At 54.0% G+C, this 18809-nt stretch overlaps 3 protein-coding genes across 3 annotated transcripts; 2 read left to right on the top strand and 1 right to left on the bottom strand.

Moving 5' to 3' along the window:
* Positions 1-11835: 11835 nt before the first annotated feature.
* On the top strand, positions 11836-14708 carry UV8b_04373 (uncharacterized protein; the record flags this gene model as incomplete). Its single annotated transcript, XM_043141871.1, has 4 exons — positions 11836-12087; positions 12320-12613; positions 12713-13610; positions 13756-14708. 4 exons carry the CDS (start codon positions 11836-11838, stop codon positions 14706-14708), a joined length of 2397 nt encoding a protein of 798 aa, XP_042997805.1.
* Positions 14709-15328: 620 nt separating this feature from the next.
* Positions 15329-16143, top strand: UV8b_04372 (uncharacterized protein; the record flags this gene model as incomplete). The annotated part of the gene is made up of 4 exons (XM_043141870.1): positions 15329-15332; positions 15495-15557; positions 15823-15894; positions 15998-16143. The coding sequence occupies 4 exons, from the start codon at positions 15329-15331 to the stop codon at positions 16141-16143; spliced, it is 285 nt and encodes a 94-aa protein (XP_042997804.1).
* Positions 16144-16977: 834 nt separating this feature from the next.
* UV8b_04371 (uncharacterized protein) lies at positions 16978-18148 on the bottom strand (the record flags this gene model as incomplete). The annotated part of the gene is made up of 3 exons (XM_043141869.1): positions 16978-17259; positions 17341-17631; positions 17879-18148. The coding sequence occupies 3 exons, from the start codon at positions 18146-18148 to the stop codon at positions 16978-16980; spliced, it is 843 nt and encodes a 280-aa protein (XP_042997803.1).
* Positions 18149-18809: the final 661 nt, after the last annotated feature.

Genomic DNA, 18809 nt, shown 5'->3' with positions numbered 1-18809 from the left:
AGCCTGAGGCAACGAGTCCAGTGGCGTTGGGCTGCGTCAGACGCGATTTATGCCGCTGTATCAATAGTCCTAAGTGCCAGGCCGCACACCAAAGCTCATCTGAAAAAAAGCCGGGTTTGACCTAACGAATCAAGATTTTCCGTTCTTTGCCGAAACCAATGGGCTATCGATCCGACAAGATGATGGCGAAAGATCAAGTAGCGCCTTGGCAAGGGATCAATATCAGCTAGAATGTTGTAGGACTAAAAGCAAGGCCAAGCCGAGGACAAAGTCAAGGGCCGCTTTTGATGTCCTTTTCTGATTGACGTCGGGTTAGCGCCCTCCATGGCTCTCTAGCAGTCTCAGACGGTGGAGTAGTAAGCAACGTAGGGAGCCGTGGAGCTGGAGCTGGCCAAGGGCGGCAGACAATGATGCCAGGCATCAACGAGGTCAAGCAAAAGTAAATGGAGGAAAACCAAAGCATCGACCGGCGCGGCATCGAGACAACCAACCTGGATGGCAGGACATGATTGAAGTCAAGCCTCCAATCCATCCGAGGGATTAAAGAAAAAAAAAGAAAAAAAGAAAAAAGGGGTGGGGGAGGAGGAGAAAGGGAATGGTGCTTGGGTTTGGGTCGGGTTAAAGAGGAGAGCAAAACGGCACAACACGACAAGGTCACAAGAGTGCAGACGAGACCAGGCCAAGCTCGTCAATCCCCATCTATATTATATGGTGGCAAGAAGGGAATAACCAACCGTACCTTTCTCGCAGCAGACGGGGATATGAGGCGCAGAGTACGGACGTACATATTCAGGATTCGCGCAACTTCAAGCCGGCTGGCTAAAGTGAAAGGTGTAGGAAGCACTCGGTATACGTCGAGACCTGCTTCCGTGGATGCCAGCGACATGTGCTGTGAAGTTTGAAGGGACTGACTGGTCTGGTATTTGGTGAAGACACACGAGTCACAGTCACACACCTGTCTCTTACTCATGGGGCAGGTAACCACCCGGGGATGGCTGTGATCAGCCCTTTCAAGATGCTTGGTCCGACACGAGCGATCGGAACTCGTCGCTGTTTGCCGGTCGGGGAAACGGCTGAAGCAACGGGTGAGGGGCCCAAGGTGCGATATTGTGAGAATCAATTTGACGCAACAGAGGGACTACCTAGTTTAGGTATGTATGTACTGTAGTTATCAACGTTGACATTCTCTGGCAAGAGCCAGGCGCAAGCTGCTGGACTGAGAGGCACTGTGCTGTACTGTGCTGTGCTGTGCTGTGCTGTTTTAAAAGGCCTGGGCCGTGCAGGGACACCAGCATCAATTTCATGCAAGGTTCGGGCGTGGGGCAGCCCAGCACAGGCTGAGGCGGGCAGGTGCTGGCAGTTGGTGTGCGGCAGGAGCCAGGCGGGAGGAGCCAGGCAGGAGGAGCCTCGCAGCTGCTGGGAGACTTGATGTCGTGCTGCTGGGCTGGGCCTTTGCTGGGAATCGTCAATCCGAATGGTTTTAGCCCCAGCCTTGTCTTTGCCTTGGTTGGCAGCCCTCGGTCACTCGATCGGACGAGATCACGTCGACGGGCTCGATCGGGAGTGCAAGTTTTTTTTTTGCGCCCGTGTGTCGCTCCGTGTGTCGACAAGTCGCGGACGCCCACAAGTGTCGATGCAAACGTTCGTCGCAGAGACTCCAGAGAATCCAGAGACTCGCTCTGGCCAAGGGGCTGACGCAAAGGAGCGATGGAAGGGGAAGAGGAACCGCTGAAGGATCGCCAAAGCGCCGAGGCAATGCCAGGCAGAGAGGGAACCCCGGGACGCTGAAGCAGCCCGGAAACGAACAATTGAGGCAAGCCAAGCCAAGCCAGGATCCTGCAGGCAAGGCTCGGACGGTGAATACGAGATGAAAAATCAATTCCTTGGATGGGAGGAGGCCAGGTCCCCCCCCCCCCCCCTACTATGCCGAGGGCGACTTGGTCAGGACTCTGTCAACTTCGTACTCGGTACTCGGTACTCTGTCCGTTACTGGTCTGTCTGGTAGTGCTGACTCAACCGTACTCCGTAGTGTCTCGCCGTTGCTGGCTCTGGCCTGCCGCCACCTTGCCGTACTGCGGGGCCGGCCAGCCGCAGCCGCCAATCCCAGCCTGCAAGTGCCTGGCGTCCGGCGTACACGCACATTGATGCGACCAGGTTGACATTCTACGCAGTACGGTACGTGCTAGAACGTTCCAGCCCTTATCCATGGTAACCCCGATCGATGCCTTTTTTTTTTTTTATCTTTTCCTTGCTTGGCACATCCGTTGCTGCCGCCGCATTGGCTCATGTCGCTGCCGTTTTGCCTGATTCCTACCCCATGTCCAGCTGTATTGTATGCATGTGGAGTCCCGGACCCCGCTGAGAGGAACGACGCCCCTGCGTTCTGGGAGCTGGTGCTTAGGACTACTCCCTCTGTACGGACGACTACTCTTTGAACAGGATTGATTTCCTGTTTCAAGTCGCCCCCTGTGTGTGTGTGGTTTTTTTTTTTTTTTTTTTTTTTTTTTTTTTTTTTTTTTTCCCCATTCGAACGGAGGTCCTGAATCCAGATGCTGCCCCCTTGGCTTCGGTCGACGACGGACGCCAATTGATTGACCCCTTTTGGCGGGAGGGGGGGGGGGTGTCCAGTGCACGGAGTACATTGGCATGAACAGCCCGTCAGTCGTCCCATGTAGCGCAATCGATGGCGCGCAACGTGCAACAATTGGTCCTCCCTTTCCCAAGTGATGCGACCTTTGGTACATAGACCACAGACGCACACGCTGACAGCTGAGGGGGTAATTTTTTTTTGTGTTTTTTGTGTTTTTTTGTGTGTGTGTGTGTGTGTGTGTGTGTGTGTGGTTTTTTTTTTTGTCTTGTTTCTTCTTCGTCTGGTTGCTTTGGCAGGGTGTGCAGCGCCACGCCAGGAGAAGCTCGATGGCGCGACAAAGCTGTGACGATCTTTCTTGTTTCAGATGATGCCGAGATGCGCTACGGCCGCGCGGCGCTCACTGCTGCGGACTGACGTCACACTGCCGTCCGGATCGGGAAGAGAGCTAAGCTAAGCTGCTCGTTACTCCGCAGGGTTGCCTTGAGGTTGCCGTGGGTGCCTCGGGTACCTAGTACAAAGGTCACATGCCCGGTACATACCTTAGGTAGGTACCTGCTAGTAGCCTGCGCGTATTCCACATGCAGCCAGCCTCGTGTCGCCAGCCCAGTCCCCTCCAGCGGACAATTAGCCGTTCCGTCCAAGGGATGGATGTGCGGCAGCCAGTCAGTCGTCAGTCTGGTCAACTCAAACGGTCAATTGCAAAACATCAAAGCGTCTGGTGCTGCCTGCCTGGCGGACGCAGGCAGTTAGTGCACAGGCACCATCCGACAGATTTTGCCAACTGACCCCTGGCGCTAACGGCAATCGCTACGGACATGGAGTACTCCGTACACCCGTGCCATCTGCCACAGCCTCTCAGCAGCCTCTAGAGTCTAGAGTCTAGGCGCATGTGCCCCCCCCCCCCCCCCCCCCCGTCGTCACGCATCACAGCTCGTCAATGCTTCCATCCGCCAGCAGCCAATGGGCCATGACTAGTTGCCAGCAATCGGGAGGCCATGCCAACCAGTTTGTGTCGAAGCGGCAGGGCAGCATTGCGCCTTGCGCGACCCGGGGGTGTTTTACTTCGTACCATCGGAGGTAATCATGGCTGAATGCCATTTCCATCCTCCCCTCCCTCCACCCTCCCCTTTTTTTCTTTCCCCCATCCCCAAATGCCCATCAGAGCGGGGACTGCTCGGCCAACTCTCCTTGATGTGAGAATGGCACCAATCGGAAGATATTGCCGCACACTCGGCTGTTGGAGCAGCTGTTGAGGTCGCTTTGATTCTGCAACGCAGATTTGTTCGAAAATGCCGGTCCTATACGCAGGTCCCTTTTCAAGTCGCCCTGGGTAATAAATATAGCACCACACCACGATTCATTCATTTGCTTGGCAGCAAATCCCGTTTGCTACTCTTACTCTGTTAAGCACAGTTAAGCACAGTTAAGCACAGCATTTTTTTTTCTTCTTCTTCCGTCTGATGCATCGCCGATTCCCAAGCCAAACGTCAAAGTCGATGACGTACCCCCTGTCCATAACCCATATGGCAGGTGGATAAGGAAATGGATCGCTTCTAATGGGGAAAAAAAAGAAAGAAAGAAAGAAACCGAGCTAAAGGCCCCATGTTCCCTGTGCGCCCATTTTCATCATCGCCTGGCACGACTCAGCCATTTGATTGTGCTGCTATCCTCTAGACTCTCGCAGACTTCTCTTGTCTTCCGGGGTGTGCTCCGTACACTCCCGCTTGTCAAGGGTCTTGAGCATCTGCAGAAAGCTAGCCGGCTGAGCAATCGACGGCTTAGTAAAGCGAATGGAGGTGTAATCAGCCCAGTGTCGCACGGCTGTGGGGTGGCTAATGCGTCCATCAAGCGATAGCTTCATAATCCAATAGGTCGTCAGCCTTTTGCCGCTGTCACTCGCGCATCTCACTGGAGACTCCATCGGGAGTGGCAACCGTTCAGCTGATGGCTGCAGGATCATGGGCGCCCTAGGCACCGGGAAACATGAAGATGCTTGCCGCTAATGCCGCCGTTGGTGGTAGTACTCCGTAATACGACTCGCATGGATTATGCCGGAGCGATGGCCCAGGCACCGGAAGTGAACCGAAGGACGGCGGCAACACAGAGCAGGTGACACAGACCCAAGATCCGGCACTTCAGCCATTGCTGCGGATCGGGTACCGACTCAGTTGGGTTGTCTTGCTTCAATACGAACTGCGGTGCTGTTGGTGACGAGAGATGTCAGAAATGACGCCTGTTACTCCAGAGTCCCGACTCCTGAGCCAGGTGCGGAGTAGTGCTGCCACTCGAAAGACTGCTTCGTGCAGACGGCATACTTCCGGCTTACAGGATCATCCACTGCTGCTACCTACTACAGCCTTGTCGTCTTCTTTGTGGTCGAAATCGAGGAAACCTGGCTCCTCTTCTCGGTTGATCTGAGCTGTTGGTATGTTGTGCATTGGTAAGCTTGGACTTTCGCCCGATACAACACAATGTACGGAGTATTGTCACGAAGCGCAACGCACTTTCTTTTCTTTTTCGTTTTTTTTTTTTCCCGAGTGAATTTTCACATGACCCTGCCTCGAGGCTTGAATCGTCCGTCTTCCCCGCTCTCAGCCCTGTCGTGGACCATCCGTAGTCTTAACTCCGTAATCCGCAGTGTGTAACCCCCGGGGAGTAATCGGTGCCAACCCGCTCAAGTGGAACAGGAGAACTTGGCAGGCCTGTTGGAAGGTGAAGACCGAGACGAGTAAACAGGCAGGAACAAAGCCACAAGGGGTGTATCAGCAAACGTACTTCCGACGGTTTTTGACCCAAAGTTTCCGGAAAACTTGGATCCACGGCATTAGCAGAGACCCCATCCACGGTCCTGCTAGAGCCCTGTCATTGACTTTCCTGTATTGCAGCATTGGTCTCGGCGATTCTGTGGTGTGAGAACTTGGCTTCTGCAGTCCTGCAGGGGCGAGCTGACTGTTTTAGTAGATACATTTCTGATGTCTGCCCTTTTGGCAGGTCAGTACGGAGTACCGACTGCGGAGCATCGGCTCCCGAGGTGTTCATCTGTAACGACACTGCACACTGCAACGACAAGAGCAAGTGGTGCGACAGGAGCTTACGGACTTTTGGGCAGCATTCCGAGTTCCCTGCTCCTTTGCCTTTTCGTTTCGGATTTCGTTCAGCAGGGATGAAGGGAGTGTGGCAGTGTGCATCCGGCAGCGTTTGAGTGGAGAGTCGCGGATAAACATGAATATTCCAATTGAGTGATCCCTGGCACCTGGCACCTGGCACCTGGCACCTGTCCCCTGTCCCCTGGCACCTGGCTCCTTCCCTCGACCCCCTCGCAGGTTTTTTTTTGCGCCACCAGACGTTGGTTTCTTTTTGGGCAAGGCGTTGGGCAATTCATTAAACAAGGTTAGACGATTAAACCTACAGACATTGGCAAAACAAGACAAGATAAAACGATTCGGCGTCAGTTGTAAAATCACATGATATATTTTCAAGCAGCCATGACAGGGAACCACCCAAACCAATGCCTATTCTCTCTGCAGGTAATGTTGTACTCGTACCTTCCGACACAAATAACGGGAGCGTTTCAACGGCTAACTGAGACATGGCGGTCTGTATCGTCCTATAGATTGGCTCCAGAGACAGCCTCGAGAGTTCCAGCGACATGGACGGCCAAGACTCTGGTTATCTCAGGTGGGACAAACTCCAGCAACCTACTATGATGCGCAGCTGGCCGTCTTCACGATAAAGACTTGCCAAGTGGGAGCTGGTCATGATGATTCTGGACTCTGTAGCACTTCCAGGTTCGGAGGTTGCAATCATCCAGCTGTCTGTCACCCCCTGCCATGTGAAGACACGAGATGGACAGAAATGAACCCCATTCTCCTGCGTCCTGCACACCATTGTCAACTTCGCGTCAATGCTGCAGGTCGGTGGGACGTGGTTCTTGTGGGCAAAGACCGCGCCGCGCCACGAACCTCGCCCATCCTTGCACTCGGCTGAAGCGGATTCGCACACCTGTGCTACTTGAATGGACCATGATCCTGTCAATATCATTGCGGTACGGCGAGCTGTTGACGGGTAGATCCTGCCCAGGCTGTAGAGTGCATTGATGCGGTTTGAGGTGTGCCTTGTCCCTTGCTCGCGCCACGGTAAAACGATGCCATGTCTTGTCTTGTCTTTACGCACGAAGTTGGGTCTTTCGTGCCGTCAACTTGAGAGCCATCTACCTCTTGGATTGCCTCTGCTTCTCGGCGGTGTGGGTTGTACGCTGGCATTCTCATATTGAAATGCCCTTCATCAACAGACCCCGAACACAGTTTGGAGGCTTGAGAACAATTCATCCGACTTCTTCAGCATCGTGTGAATTCTTGCTTCAAGTTTCAGCTGCGTCGTGCGCTACCGCGGTGAATCCCATGAACGGGTTTTCAGCCAAGTGAGCGTCTCAGCATCAGCACGAAAAGTCCTCTCCCAACAATCGTTGTCGGTAATATACAGGCAATCGTACCCTGCACGAACATGGTCAGGTTTGGCAGAGATTACAGTGCAGTGCTGAGCAGACGTCCATACGGGACACGTGCTCATCATAAAACTGAAGTGGCTCTGCGCCGCCTCTTTGGCCGGCCGAAAGCCTCTGTCGTTGATGGAGTTCAATCCCACCAGAACCCCGTAGATCGACGGAAAGCTGGCCCTGCGTCTCGGGGAACATCTTCTTTGCATTCAGTCAGTGACTTGCGAAAAAGGATCTCAGGCGTTATCCTCACCGCGTGCAATCTTCAGCTCGGGTGCGAGGCGACAGGCTCTGGCGAGGGTTCAAGTCGTATTCACCAACCGGCGCTCTGTCCGCGCTGAAAATGACTGAGAGTACATACAGCTAGCGACTAAGAGACGACAAAACGAGTTTCCGGGGGTAGTCGCTGGAATAGCGCCTCAAACTGGGCATTAGATCGACGACACAGGCATGCCTGCATCGCCAAGCTGGCGGGGCAGGTTCATAGGCGGCAACGCCTTGATTGATACCCCTGATGCTATCTTGTAGTTGTTGGGGATGCCTTCAAATCGGTGTTCTGGGGTTGAAACCCAGGGCGTTAAGCAGGGTACCCCTTTGATACGGGTGCACATGCTCTCGAGCCCGCCCTCGGCAACGACGAGGCACTGAACTGGCTTCACCAAGCCAGTTGAAACGCAAGACCGGGAAACGGCAGACGAGATATCGGGACGCCGGAGGCGAAGCGAGACAAATCGAGCTCCAAAATCAGGGAAACATCACGGAGCAGACTGAGAGAAGTCGTGCGAGGAATCCACATTGCCCCTTTACAGACAGATGCGGAGTTTGACACTGGCGGATGCAAAGCACCGTGATGCTGTTTCGTACCTCCGTGGGTAAGGAGCATGTGGCCAAAACACTCCAATGCCATCTTATTCTCGTTCGCCAGTCCACTTGGCTGCCCTTTGGAACGCAAGCCTTCCATATCGCAATCATCAAGCGAAGTATGATCCAACATGCCAAGAACACCTGGCGCCGCTGCCTGGGATATACCCGCAAAAAGACGTCAAGTTATCCATTGGAGAAACTCCTCGGTCTCCAAGTTACTCTGTCGACAACCCTGGATGAGAATGGGAGAAAGCTGCGCTAGCTGATCAGGTCGCCGCATTACTGGCACATGTCAGCACTGCCTGAGGATCGACAAGAGTCGAAATCGACATTGCACCAGGCTGAGCATGCGGCTCGAAACATGGAGACGTGTTGGGCATTGTGAAGCAGCACAACACTGGCGGCAAGCCTCGTGTCTCGACGGCACAACTTAAATTCTTTGCTTTATTAGAGAGAGTGGTGGTCTTTATACCACTTGAATATGAAATCGCCGGCTTGGGGAAAAGTAAACCACGGGCGACTGTCGCTGAGAGGGCACGCCTTGCCCAGTCGCTGAAGTCAACCCGTCTGTAGGTGGAGAGCGTATAGTCTTATACGTACACGCACATCATCATTGGAGCTACGGCTCTCGAAGAGTCTGTTGAACGTGCGATTATGGATCAAGACAGCCATTGGCCGAAACAGGGCCATGACCTCCCTCAGCTCAATATAATTATCGTCTCCGAGGATTCTTAATGGATGAAGATGCATCATGATTGAAGAATGGGTGTCTGAACTTCACGAGGACCGGACCAGCAGGAAGTAAATGGAACCTGGGGCCTCAACAGGGGATAATGCCGTATCTCGAACCATTTAGATTCGAGCAACCTGCGGAGAGCAAAGAAAAGAAAGAAAGTACGGTCAAGTGTGAGAACATACGAAGAAGAAAGGCGGAAAATCAACAAGAGAAACAAGTCCTTGTTCAACAAGGCAAAATTTCTCAGTCCTCGTGTCGTGACCAGAATTGGAACTGCAACTTCCATAATCCAGGTGACTTATGGGTTGACCATAGCAACATTTCCAAAGTCTCCTGATATATGAACCGCGGCTGTGTTTCTTTCTGTCTGGAATTCGACGCACAAGTAGTGGCAAGCAAATGCTGTGTGTTGCCAGTACCCTCACTGTATAGGAACCCGTGTGACAGGCGCTTGAGTGATTCAGCAGGCAAGGGCGGACTGAGGAGAGGAAAGTTGGGATGCTTTAATTTACGTGACATATGGGCCGTACCGCTGATGGCGGTTTTCAACCGCATCCCGCTGCGGCGTTGCTGCCAATAGACAGTTCAAGAATCATCAAGATTGTTCCAATGTAGTTGACCTGATTACCAGATGGAGACGCGGTCAATATGATGGCACAAGGAAGGTGATTGCTTCGGTCAAGGATTCTCCCGTAGGTCAAGCGAACTCGATAGGACGATGAACATTTGGTTTTTTTTTTTTTTGGCGATTAATTTCAGATAATAATGTACTTCGTGAACTGAAAGTGCTAAGCTGTGGTTATATGATACATAAGTATTTAGCTAAACTTATTTAAACTATGGTGCCCTAGTACACAATCCTGCCACTGTGATGAGAAGACGCATGTCGGTCTGGAGTATGTCACGCCTGGGCAAGAGAGTGCTGATTGCACATAATGCTAAAAGGCCCCCATCGGAATATAGTAAGTCGTGCCAGCAAATCTTTCCTCTTAGCTAGTCTCATATGACTGACGTTTCTTCAGCTTCTAGGGACAAAAGAGGGCACCACAAGCCAGGTGGAATTGTCACGGCTTCAACGAGTGGCCGAAATCGCCAATCTGGCACACACCAAGGCTCCGCAGTCAGTACGGGCTGTCAGTCGTTTAGCTGAACAGGGTCGTCGATTGCGGAGGTATTACATGACGGGCCGTCTGAAGACGTGCAAGTTTTCTCAACTTTTGCGGCTTATGCCATGCCAGGCGCTCCGAGATACCCAGGCGTCACGTCACGTCAGTTTCAGATAGGCGAGAGCGGATGGGGAAGCGAGCTCTCGATACCAACCTAGCTGAAAAGGAGAATAAGGACTATTGGAGGCAGGTAATCGGGAACTTCAGCTGCATGCATCTGCCCAAAGACTGATGGAATGACGGGGGCTTTCGTCTATCAGAAAAACTGCATGGCGCGCTGACGTGGTGGCGGAAGACATGAATGGCTGACTCGTCGCCTCTTTGATTCGTCGCACTTGTCGCAAGTTTCTCTAGTGGCAGCCAGGGGTTTTGGCAGCTGTGGATACGCGGGCTTTTTGGACTAAGCTTCTTTGGGAAGGTCGGGGGGGGGGTCACGTAGCCCATTTGATTGCGTTGGAGGGACGTGGCCAGCGGGGAAGCCTGACCAAAATGGGCACAAGCAAAAGGGCAAACCCCGGAATGGCCGTTTGATGGTACGACTTGTGGGTCGAATCGCCCGTAGGCCTGTTGTCTGGGGGGCAACCTGGTCCAGGTAGTCCGTACTGCACCCCCCTCCTTTTTGTCGTACTGTGCGTGCGGCCGGGCGAGTGGCTGTTACCGAAAGCTGTTATCGAAGGCTGAAAATAGGCGCAGCACTTGCCGGCCAAGACACAGGGGTCCGCCTCTGCTCGCACAAAAACGGTGCGGAGTACGGAGAACCTTGCGACACTTGTGGTGAGAGGCTGAGGGCTCCGGACCGGATGGGGAAAAAGCACGGATGCCCCTGCGACGACGTGGGAGAGGCCTCGTAGATGGAAGGAATCTTGTCGGAGGGAATGGGACCTTTTCGAACTCTGTGCAACAACCACACCCTCGCTTCGCCTGCCCGGCAGCCGCCCGGCAGCTGCCCAGTCAGCTTTAGTGTAGTCGGGGGGGAGGGGGGGGGGGCGCTTTTGGGCGCGGAGAAGAGAGGGCAGTATCAGAACGCCAACCGACACTGTATGGCACTGGAAGAGGCCCCTCCGGAATTCCCGCCAAAGGTTACATACTGCACATACCTCCCGTACTGTGTGCACTTGTGTGCTCCGTAGGGCACGACTTGTCGGACCTGGCGCTGACTCGGGTGTGAAATCGGACAAGCACAACCAGTGGGCAAAGGCGGGCATGAAGCAGGACAATGCGAAGCGACAACGAAGCGACAACAAAGCAGACAAGCGGGACGAGCGGGACTGGAGAAGAGGAAAGAGAAACACTTTTAACAGGCGAAGCAAAAGAAGGAGGTGGAGGTGACCGTGATGCTAATGATAAAGAAGGAAAAAGAGTGTCGAGCGAGATAGAGATAGGTGGGTGGGAGAGCCAAAAGTAACGATAGTTGCAGCCGTCTCGGCGCCGCACCCCATCCACCCCGAACAAAAGAACCCAGGGTGGAACAGCCGGGCCCTTTTTTTTTTTTTTTTTTTTTTTTTTTTTCTTCCCCTCTCCCGCTCCTTGCCCTTTCCTTGTTCGATGCAATGCGCGAGCGAGCCCACTCGTCTGCGCCAAGGACGGCACCACGCATCTCTTCTGTCCTTCTCAACACCAGACCCCATTCCCCAATCACTCCCATCATATCCACCCTTTGCACGGCCGAGTGTGGATGAGTGCGCATGAGTGCGTCTCCAAACTACCGTAGACAGGAGCCACGTACTGCTTTACCACGACAGAAGCATCTGTCGATTCTGTTTTGCTTGTTGTCCTGGAGCGACAAGCCTGGACCAGACGTCTCAGTACATTCAAAGAGCGACACAAGACGGCCGAACGGGTCAAGGCGTAAGCCCCGGGTTCGAGGCCGTCGTGATCTGCCGATTTCTGAATGACAAACGACCGCCTCGTGTCTTAATCCACGACACCCTGCTCTGGTCGTTTTTTCCCTCGTTCCGGAGGGACTCTGGAGAGAAAGCCCGTCATGCTTCCCTCAATCTTTCGCAAGCGCCATGAGGTTGAAGACATAATACCCATCCCCGAGCCTGTCGGGGGGGAATCGTCGGGCGTGGATCACCTCAAACACCTCGCTGCTTTCGAAAAGGCACACAAACTCGACCCCAACCTGTCCATGGACGAGTTGAATGATGTCGACGCCGCACTAGCGACTGGCAATGCCGAGAAGGGCATCGAGATTGAGCATGCTTTAATGGAAGACAACAGCCCCTATCCGGAGGTAGGTAAATGCCCAGTCTCTGCGCTTTATTCGCGACGAAACGAGGGGGGGGCGAAATGAGAAGACGAAATGGTGATCAAGATGCCGATAAGCGGCGGAAATCGGACACGGCCGACCACATCGTCCGTCTGCAGTTTTCCACCATCTTGCACCGCTTTCGCACTCCTCGTTGTTTCCCGACATGTTCTGTTAGAGCAAGAGAACCATCGCTAACCAGGATTGACTCGCCAAGGTCCGAGCTGTTGTACGAAACTATGATGTGGACGTACCCGCCAACACAGTCCGAGCTTGGGCGATAGGGTTGTTGCTGTGCACCTTGGGTTCGGGAATCAACATGCTCTTCTCCCTACGGAATCCTAGTGTTGCTATTACGACTTATGTTATCCAACTTATTGCGTATCCCATTGGTCGTGGCTGGGACATGGTTATGCCCGACAGAGTTTGGAATGTTTGTGGCATAAGCTTCAACTTGCGACCCGGAAAGTTCAACTTCAAGGAGCATGTGGTTATTGTTGCCATGTCTAACGTGAGTTTCTCATTTCTGGCGCTTCTTCACACCCTTGATGATACGACTCTGCCACGCAAAGGCGGCTCTCAAGATGACTAACAAGACACATCACGACAGGCTGCTTACGGAGGGGGTGCTCTCTACGCAACTGATGTTCTCTTGACGCAAAAGATATTTTACAAACAGGAGTTTGGTATTGCCTTTCAGCTGCTCTTCGGCATTACCACTCTTTGCACCGGCTATGGCATGGCTGGTCTTGCGCGCCGCTTCCTGGTCTGGCCTGCCGCCATGATCTGGCCTGCCGACCTTGTCAACTGCGCCTTGTTCTACACGCTTCATGATCATTCGCGCTCGGATCCGTCAAAGACGAATGGTTGGACCATTGGTCGCTACAAGCTGTTTCTCATAGTCGGCTGCGCAGCTTTCGTATGGTATTGGTTCCCCGGCTGGATATTCAAAGGTCTGTCATACTTTGCTATCGCCTGCTGGATTGCACCCAACAATGTCGCTGTCAACAAAATATTCGGCAACAACCACGGCTACGGGCTCATTCCTTTGACCTTTGATTGGACCGTTGCCACTGGTTTCCTAGGATCGCCGCTCATCCCCCCCTTCTACGCTATTGTCAACGTCTTGGCCGGCATCGTCTTCTTCTTCGTGATTGTGTCCATGGGTGTACACTTCAGCGGCACCTGGTACGCCGATCACATGCCTGTACAGTCGTCGGAGGCCTACGACAGCACTGGCAACGTATACAACGTTTCCCGTATCCTGGACAACAACTTTACCTTTAACGAAACGGCGTACAAAGCGTACTCGCCCCTGTACCTATCCACCCAGTTTGCCCTCGCCTACGGCCTATCTTTCGCCGCCATGTCCGCTGTTATCGTCCACGTTGGCCTTTATCATGGGAAGGAGATCTGGAGGCAGTTTAGAATGGCACGTCACCAAGAAGACGACGTACATATGCGCCTGATGAAGAAGTATCGCGATGCCGAGGATTGGTGGTATGCCGGTAAGTCGACTTTGACACACTCACACACACACACACGCGTATATATATATTACAAATATACATATACATGTTGTGTTCATTTCTGCTCTCCAGTTCATCAACGAACTTGTAGTTGGTCAGGGAGTAGCTAACACGTCCGTCACAGCTCTTTTAGTCGTCATGGTCGGCATCTCCTTTGGTGTCGTCACAGGATGGCCAACCGGATTTCCTGCGTGGGCTTTTGTCGTCTGCTTGCTGCTGCCAATTATATGGCTCATCCCAATTGGTCTTATTCAGGGCATCTCCAACATTCAGCTCGGACTCAACGTACTGACCGAGTTCATCATTGGTTATATGGTCCCTGGCAAGCCCATGACCATGATGATGTTCAAGAACTACGGCTACATTTCCATGTCCCAAGCACTGTATTTTGCCCAGGATCTCAAGCTTGGCCACTACATGAAAGTTCCACCTCGCGTCATGTTTTCGTCGCAGCTCGTCGCCTCGATCTGGTCCGCCATAGTTCAGATTGGAGTCATGAACTGGGCCCTCGCGAAAATCCCCGACATCTGCAGCGAGAAGCAGAAGGACGGCTACAGTTGCCCCAGCGGACACGTCTACTACACGGCGTCTGTCATCTGGGGAGCCATCGGCCCGGCCCGAATATTCAGCCACGGGGCTACCTACGCGAGCCTGCAGTGGTTTTGGCTTGTCGGTGCAGCGACGCCGATTCTCACATGGCTGCTGGCTAGACGATGGCCCCGGTCCATCTGGCGATATGTTTGCACTCCCGTCATCTACGGCGGGACTGGCTTGCTGCCCCCCGCCACCGTGCACATCTTCCTCTGCTGGGGTGTGGTGGGGATCGTGTTCAACTACTTTATCAAGCGCCGCTACACCGGCTGGTGGTTACAATACAACTACATTGTCTCTGCGGCATTGGACTGCGGCCTCATCATCAGCACGCTCGTCATCTTCTTCACGCTGTACATGACAAACGCGAGCGCGCCCAACTGGTGGGGAAATGACGGTATGACAGATACACTTGACTGGAGGGCAAGCGCCATATCCAAACCTCTTGCGCCGGGTCAAACGTTTGGGCCTGCAGTCTTTCCTTAGCTGCCGGGGTGCCGGGAAGAGGACGGTAAGGGATGGGTTTGCATTACAGGGTTATCGCGGCGTTTTCGGTTGGGTCACCATGAATGATGGAATAGCAAAGCAGAGCAAAGAAATGAGTTTTTTTTTTTTTTTTTTTTTTTTTTTTTTTTTTTTTTTTTAATTGCTGTCCTAGGGAAGTCAATCACCGTTGTTACATCTCGAGCATTTTCTGCCGATATTTTGTACGTATATGACACGAGATGTTTTGTTTTTGTGTGCCGAGACGGAGGTTTCAATTGAATTCACCCTAGATGAGCGAGCCTGTTTTGATGTGCCGAGATGCCTACTCCGGATGAGGGATATTGATGAAGCCTCGAGGCTCGATGGCTCTGCAAATAAAAACGCTTCAAGGGTAGTTGACGTAGGATTGCACGAGCGGTCGAGTCACGTGACTTGTGCCAGCCCCGACTCGCTTCACCTGCAGTTTGTGCGCAGCCAGCGGGGCAAATTAGGGCTTCGCACCACCCCGACCCGTCCCCAACGCAGACGACAACTCCACCGACAAGAAAAATAAGGCTCTTCCCCAACCCGAGAATTTCCTCAGTCGTCATTCCACCACAGGTCAAACCAACACCGCCAAGATGAGTACGTGACTGCCGCGAACCGCTCCTCCTCCCGTCAAAAAATTCTGTTTCTCCGCCCTCCCCCCCATCACCTCCCACGGCAGAAGGGGGGGAATAAACGGGCTGAGGAGAGGATGCCCTGGCCTCCGTGAGACTGCCTGACTGACCGGCTTGATTTTTGCAGCGAAGGGTACCTCCAGCTTCGGTAAACGTCACAACAAGACGCACACCTTGTGCCGACGATGCGGTCAGTAAAACACGCCCTTGATAATATACATATATATATATGTATTTTTTTTTCTGCCCGCGGGCAAGAGAGAGCAGTGGTTGGGGGTCCCGCGGCCGCTGCGAGAAAGCGGTGTCCCGCAGCCCGACGCGACCGGGAGTGCTGTGTGCGTTGCGAACGACACGATGCCGGCTCTCAAGCCCGGACAAACGAGCGGGGGAAGAAGGGCGCAGGACGCGTGGCGGGGAATCGGAATGACGCGGTGCTGACCTTTGCTGTGCTGCAGGCCGTCGCTCGCTGCACATCCAGAAGCACGAGTGCTCCTCTTGCGGCTACCCTTCCGCCAAGACCCGAAAGTGTACGTCTGGACCACCCCAAGAAACACTGGGTTCCGGGGTCGTGGATATGCCCGCCCGCCGCGTCGTCAGCCAATGCTAACCTAACCCGCCTTTTGCGACCAGACAACTGGGGCGAGAAGGCCAAGCGAAGAAAGACGGTCGGCACCGGTCGCTGCCGCTACCTCAAGGAGGTGTCGCGCCGATTCAAGAACGGCTTCCAGACGGGCGGACCCAAGGGCGCGCGCGGCCCGACCTCCAAGGCGGAGTAAAGTTGAAAAAAATGAAGACGCGCCGATTTTAGCTTCCCCCTTTGTGAGCAGCAAAGTACAAAATCAATAAAGGCATTGCAAAAGAAAAAAAAAAAACACGCACGATTGGACCTCGCCACGCTTTCTTTTCAGCTGCAAATTGCGAGGAAGCACTTTTTTTTTTTTTTTTTTGTTGGGGGGGGGGGGGGGTCCTTGACGATCTTGACCGCCTGCGAAATCGGATTCTTGGGTGGAAGAAAGAAAGAAAGGGGGGGAGGGGGTGGGTTTATCTGCCAACGAGCTGGGGTGAATGCTCTTGTTGTTTGGTTTTTTTTTTCGGCAGGGAATAAAGAATAAAGGCAAGGAAATCTCGACGTGGTGTCCTGGTCTTGTTGTGTGCCTTGTTGACGGGGAGGGTCATGTGGTCTTGCGGAGGCAATCCGGGCTGGTCGGAGCATGGCACGGGCGTTGTTTCTGGACGTGTTGAGCAAGCAAGCAACTCCCGCTCCAGCTGCGTAGCCTTTGGAGAAGGGAAGACAAAAAAAGATGAAATCTCACGACTCAAAGGACGCTCCCCCCATGTGCTGTGTGTGGCGGCGTTCTCGAATTGTCAAGGTGGCTGCTGCTGCTGCTCCCGCCGACGGTTTGCCGCGACAATTGAACGACAGACTGAACCCTGCGTTGCCGCCAACCGCGCCTTGGAACCAATCTTGATCTTGGCGCCGCACCCGCCCGGGGGAAAGCAGTTCTCCCATGCAAGCATGGAAGCATGAAGCATGGAAGCATGGAAGCATGAAGCATGGAAGCATGAAGCATGGAAGCATGGAAGCATGGAAGCACCCAGCCCCCCAGCCATCAGGCTCCCCTCTCAAACACCTTCACCCCCCCATCCCCCGAGAACCGATACAGATACTCGGCGTCCTCGAGCCTGCCCGCCCGCCTCCCTCCGCCCGTCATCCTCACCACGCCGCTGACGTCCCCCGACGTCCCTGTATCCAGCCTCCTCAGCCCCACGACCAGGTGCGCCTCGTGGGCCAGCGACAAGACAAGCGCCGCGTGCTCCTTCTCCAGCGTCGTGTTCTGCGCCTGCACGAGGGCCTCGTCAGCCGCCACCGTCACAACCGCGGCGTGGACTCTCTTTCCCGCCCGCAGTGCCGCACGTTAGCCGAAGCGATTCCCCCCCGTGGGCATCGGTGCAAGGCCCCCAGGCCGACTCACCTCCCTCAGCGCGGCCAGCATGGCGGCCACGTCCGAGGCCGACTCGTCCGCGGTGGCCAGCCACGCGTCCATGTGGTCCATGACCAGGACGACCCGCCGCCCGCCGCCGGACACCTCGGCGATGGCGGCTTCCAGCGTCCTGGCCACGTGGTCCACGGTGCTGCTCAGCAGGACGTGGTGCCTGCCCGCGCCGGTGGCGGGTTCCGGATCCGGATCCGGGGCGTAGAGGCCCGTCAGGCCGTCCACAAAGGAGAAGCGCTTGGCGGCTTGCAGGTTATCCAGGTCGAGGCCCTGGGGCGTGGAAAATTCGCAGTTTTGTCAGTCAAAAGGTCGGGGATTTTGCAGCCTCGACGACGGGTCATGGTGACAAGACAAGAAGCAGAAAGATCGTGGACGCACAGAATCATGGTGTTCAAAACAACACGCAGACAAAGAAAAAAAAACAAAAAAAAAAAAAAAAAAAAAAAACGAAGCAGCACAGATCAAACCAAGCCAAGGGAACAACCGAACAACCGAACAAACAAACAAACAAACCTACCAAGCTGCTCAACCCCTCCCTCCAAAACGCCCCGTCTTGCAGGAAACTGCACAGAACCACGGCAGCATCGCCGTCGCCCTCTCCGTCGTCCGCAGCTTGCCCCTTCTGCTGCCGCCCGCTCTGCTGCCGCCCGCTCAGCAGGCCATATGCCCAGCGCAAGACGAGCCAGTTTGCGCTGCACCCCAGCACGCTGGTCAGAACCACAAGAGCCGCCTCGGGCGGCAGCCGCAGGTACGGCTCCAGCAAAGGCGGGATTCTGGCCGACGCCATTCGACGACACGTGCGAGGCTGGGGAAAAAAAAAGGAAAAGAGAAAAAAAAAGAAAAGAAAAAAAAGGTTGCACGTTTGGAAGCCGCCAAGCCAGCGACAACGTCGAGAATATGGGATGGCGGGAAACACGACTCGCAAGGTTATATATAGCGGATACATGGTAGAACTTCTTTGCGCCTCGGTGGGGCAACTGCCCTGACGAATCAAAACATCAGACACCACCCCCCTCTTCACGCATCAAACATCAAAACTTGACTTCAGACATCGTCATCACCATCACGCAAACAGACCCTTGCCAGCGTATCGCAAGATATACTGATACACCTGATACATTAGTACATTGTGCTCATAAATCTGCCCCCATTGTCTTGCTGCTGTTCCGTATGTTCCGCATCACCGAAAACGACAACGCTCAATTAATGATTCTCCAAACCAATGCTGGCACCCATCTCGTGCTCGTGAGTCGACAACATACCACGCCCACCACGCCCGCCACGCCCAGATAAGCCAACTTATTCTCCGTACTCCGTATTCCGCCAGGGATGCATTACCGCCGCGCCTTCTGACCATGGATGCACAAAAGCATAAAGAAGCGCCCCCAAACCTCTGAAACACGGTCAACCCCCACCTTCATACTGCTGGACAAACTCCGAGGAACAGG

Source organism: Ustilaginoidea virens, chromosome 3 (assembly GCF_000687475.1).
Source record: "Ustilaginoidea virens chromosome 3, complete sequence".
NCBI classification, from domain to species: domain Eukaryota; kingdom Fungi; phylum Ascomycota; class Sordariomycetes; order Hypocreales; family Clavicipitaceae; genus Ustilaginoidea; species Ustilaginoidea virens.
This window is presented reverse-complemented; position numbering and strand designations above follow the sequence as displayed.